Raw genomic sequence first — 3,112 nt, 5'->3', positions numbered from 1 at the left:
CGGGGAGGGGGCTGCAGGGTGGGGGAAAGAATCAACGTTGGGGGAAGGGGCATTGCGTGCGTATGTGTGTAAGTGAGTATGTGTGTGCGTCGTCGCGTGTGAATATGTGACTGAGAAGCACGCGGTTTAAAGGAGGTGTGCATGTGTATGTGTGTGTATATGTGTGTGTGTTTTACACTGTGGGGAGTCTCCGGTTTTTGTAGAGAGGTGTTGGAAGACACCTGCGTTGTGTCTGCGCGTTTTCTTGTGTCTTTGCTCTTCGGGGTTGTTGCAAGGATCCCCGTACCACTTTTGAGAGCGACGCGGTGCACTTTGTGGGTGGTTATTCCTGCTCAAAAAGGTTACGTTTTCCTTTTAGCTGCAAAGCAGCGGACGGTTGTGTAATTGCCCTGCGAGCCACGCGTGTTTTTACCAGCACTCTTTGAGCGATGGGCCAGGTTCGTCACATGAACAGGGATCCTCTGGGTTGGGAAATGTCGGGTTGTCAATTCTCAACTAAACTTAATCCTTCGAGTTCAGGTAAGAAGAAACAGAGAGGCTAACTGAACGTGGTTTATTGTGAGAGCAGAGTCAGCGACAGCAAAAGCAGGTTCAAGCACGCCCAGAACCCCGCAGCCTTAGTTGCTGTTCCTTCTGCCCGCCTCGATATCTGCCTTTAGTACTAACCGTAGGACTTCAACAAATGAGAACTATTATACATAATTTGGCCATGTACAGTAGGCATAACTTGGCTGGCCGCTGGCGTTCATCTTGCATACGTACCGCGCCTTCACGTGTAAGGTAACGGAAGTGGATGCATGACGGCTCATACAATGTGCACTTTAAACTACAAGAATTGTCGAAACGCAGCGTGGGGGACACTGCCATGCCCGAAGGTGCCGTAACCGGGAAAGGACTCTTCCAGTCTGTATCAGAAACTGGTACAGTAGACGATTAAGCACAAAGAAACGTTTCGCTCAATCTGTACACATTAGGTTGGGACTGTGTAGCCTTGCAGAGCATTTATTTGTACGACACAATGCTGTCGATCCTCGATGTCACCATGCTATTCACCCAGCCGTTTTTTCTAACATCTACAGAAGGCGTGTCCTCGAAAAGCTGCTTAAACACTTCTTTGAACTTTATGTGCATTAGTTTCATACCTTTTGAAGGGACCTCGAGGTGAGGTAGAGCGCCCTTGCACTCCAGCTTCCTCTGCATTTCCTTAAAATATTTTTGCTTCACATCACCTTAAAATGCTGCACAGTATATGTTACAAGGAAAAACTACTGAAAAAACCATGGTGGTGAAATAGTCCGCATCGGCAAACTTAAAATTGCCAGAACCTTTCCCCGTGGCGCTGGCAACGAGGCCATGGACCTGGGATTCGCCTACAAAATCATGCGGGCGCGTGCACCGCCGGGCTATCCACCGCCCGCGACCGCTGGCCCGGGCGAGCCAGCTGCTCCCGCCTTGCCCACCTGCGCATCCGAACTGACGGTACGTGCCACCTCCCACTCCTCCGCGTCCCTCAGCTAAACCACCTCATCCTCCTCGTCCTCTGTAGTCCCGTGCCGCCCCTCTGACCAAGTTAATAAAACGACATCCCGCTTCCTCCGCCTCCGCCTCCTCCGCCTCCCCCTCCCACGTCCCCCACCCGCGAAACGCCTCCAATATTTCCCCCTACTCGCCCGGCCCAACCTCCGACTTACCCCAAAGGCACCCCAAAAACCTCCAAAGCCATAAAAGTACTACAACTAACGACCCCCTCCCCGCCCCCTCCTCTAACGAAACCTCCATACCCCCGTCCAGGTGGCGGCAGCAGCCGCAGCAGCAGGCGATCACTCCTCCCCCGCCGCCGCCGCCGCCGAGCTGCAGCGCTCGCAGTCCAGTCGACCCCGCCGCTCCCTCAGCGCCGCAACGCTGACGTGGGCTCCCGTACTGGTGGAGGAGCGCTCCCTGGATAGGCCTCCGGTGCCGCCGGGGGGGTCTCCAGCAGTTGGGCCCTCGGCCGGGCCCGTCAGCCCCCCCGGTCACGGTGCTGCTAGCCCGGGGGAGGTACGACATTGCCTTAAGTGTGTATGTATGTGTTATGTATGTGTTATGTATGTATGTGTGTATGTATGTGTTATGTATGTATGTATGTATGTATGTATGTGCGCGTGTATGTGTATTGAAATAGGCCAGCATTACCCGGCGTTTGTGTGTGTTATGTGTATGTATGTCATATGTGTGTATGTAAGTGTGTTTCCAAACTCTGAATAGCCGCGATTGTCACCATAGGGCCCATCCGCGGGTTTGGAACACCTTTTTTCGACACCACCCCGCACCCCCGCACCCCGCATACCCGGAAGACACCACATCCCCACGTCCCATCCTGGGGCCCATTCTCCCTCCGACACACACACACACACACGCACACACACCGTGATATGTATTTCATGGTGTCGTATACGCCGTACATAGCTTGCGTGTCCTTCACGTGCGTGTCGTACGACTGGGTCCGCTGGCGCAGGCGTCGTACTCGCCTCCGTCGCCGCCGGTCAACCTTGGTCCGCTACATCTCGTCCCGCGGCCGTTGGTACCCTCGGCCAGAGGTGTGACCATCGGGCCATTTGTGGAGGCACTGGCCGCCGTCGCCGCCAGGCCGCCGCGCCGCCGGCCCGGCGGGGTAGACGCGTCGGCGCTGCGGCTTCTAGTGGGCGGCAGTAGCGGCGGCGGCGGCGGCGGCGGCGGCAGTCCCTCTCTCCCGCCGCCGCTGTCGCCGCCGCCTGCCTTACCTTCGTCCTTCCCTAGCTCCCCGCCCCTGTCGTCCCCCTCTCGGGGCCGTCATCCTCCCCCCCATCACCAACAGCACCACCAGATGGTGCATCAGAGCAACAACCAGCAGCAGCAGCAGCAGCAGCAGCAGCAGCAACAACAACAGGGCGCGTCGGTGGCACTGGCCGCCGCTGCCGCTGGGGGCGGCGGCGGCGGCGGCGGTTCCAAGCGCGCGCGTCACCTTGCGGTACAGCAGCAGCAGCAGCAGCAGCAGCAGCAACAACAACAGGATATGCTACAGCTGCCCCGTGTTGCTGGCCAAAAAGGCGGTGGGGGGGGAATTTTGAAGCAACCGCAACGTGGCGGTGGAAGT

General features: G+C 57.1%; 1 protein-coding gene across 1 annotated transcript in view; it reads left to right on the top strand.

The window, feature by feature from the left end:
- VOLCADRAFT_118148 (uncharacterized protein) overlaps nucleotides 1-3,112 on the top strand; it is a gene marked incomplete at both ends in the record, with an annotated part of 19,356 nt that overhangs the window by 13,646 nt on the left and 2,598 nt on the right. Inside the window, 3 exons of the mRNA XM_002952801.1 lie at nucleotides 1,792-2,037; nucleotides 2,495-2,677; nucleotides 2,834-2,986. Of these exons, the coding sequence (XP_002952847.1) occupies nucleotides 1,792-2,037; nucleotides 2,495-2,677; nucleotides 2,834-2,986 (582 nt within the window). The remainder of the gene's footprint in view (nucleotides 1-1,791; nucleotides 2,038-2,494; nucleotides 2,678-2,833; nucleotides 2,987-3,112) is intronic.

The sequence above is a fragment of the Volvox carteri genome (assembly GCF_000143455.1).
Source record: "Volvox carteri f. nagariensis unplaced genomic scaffold VOLCAscaffold_32, whole genome shotgun sequence".
Taxonomy (NCBI): domain Eukaryota; kingdom Viridiplantae; phylum Chlorophyta; class Chlorophyceae; order Chlamydomonadales; family Volvocaceae; genus Volvox; species Volvox carteri.
This window is presented reverse-complemented; position numbering and strand designations above follow the sequence as displayed.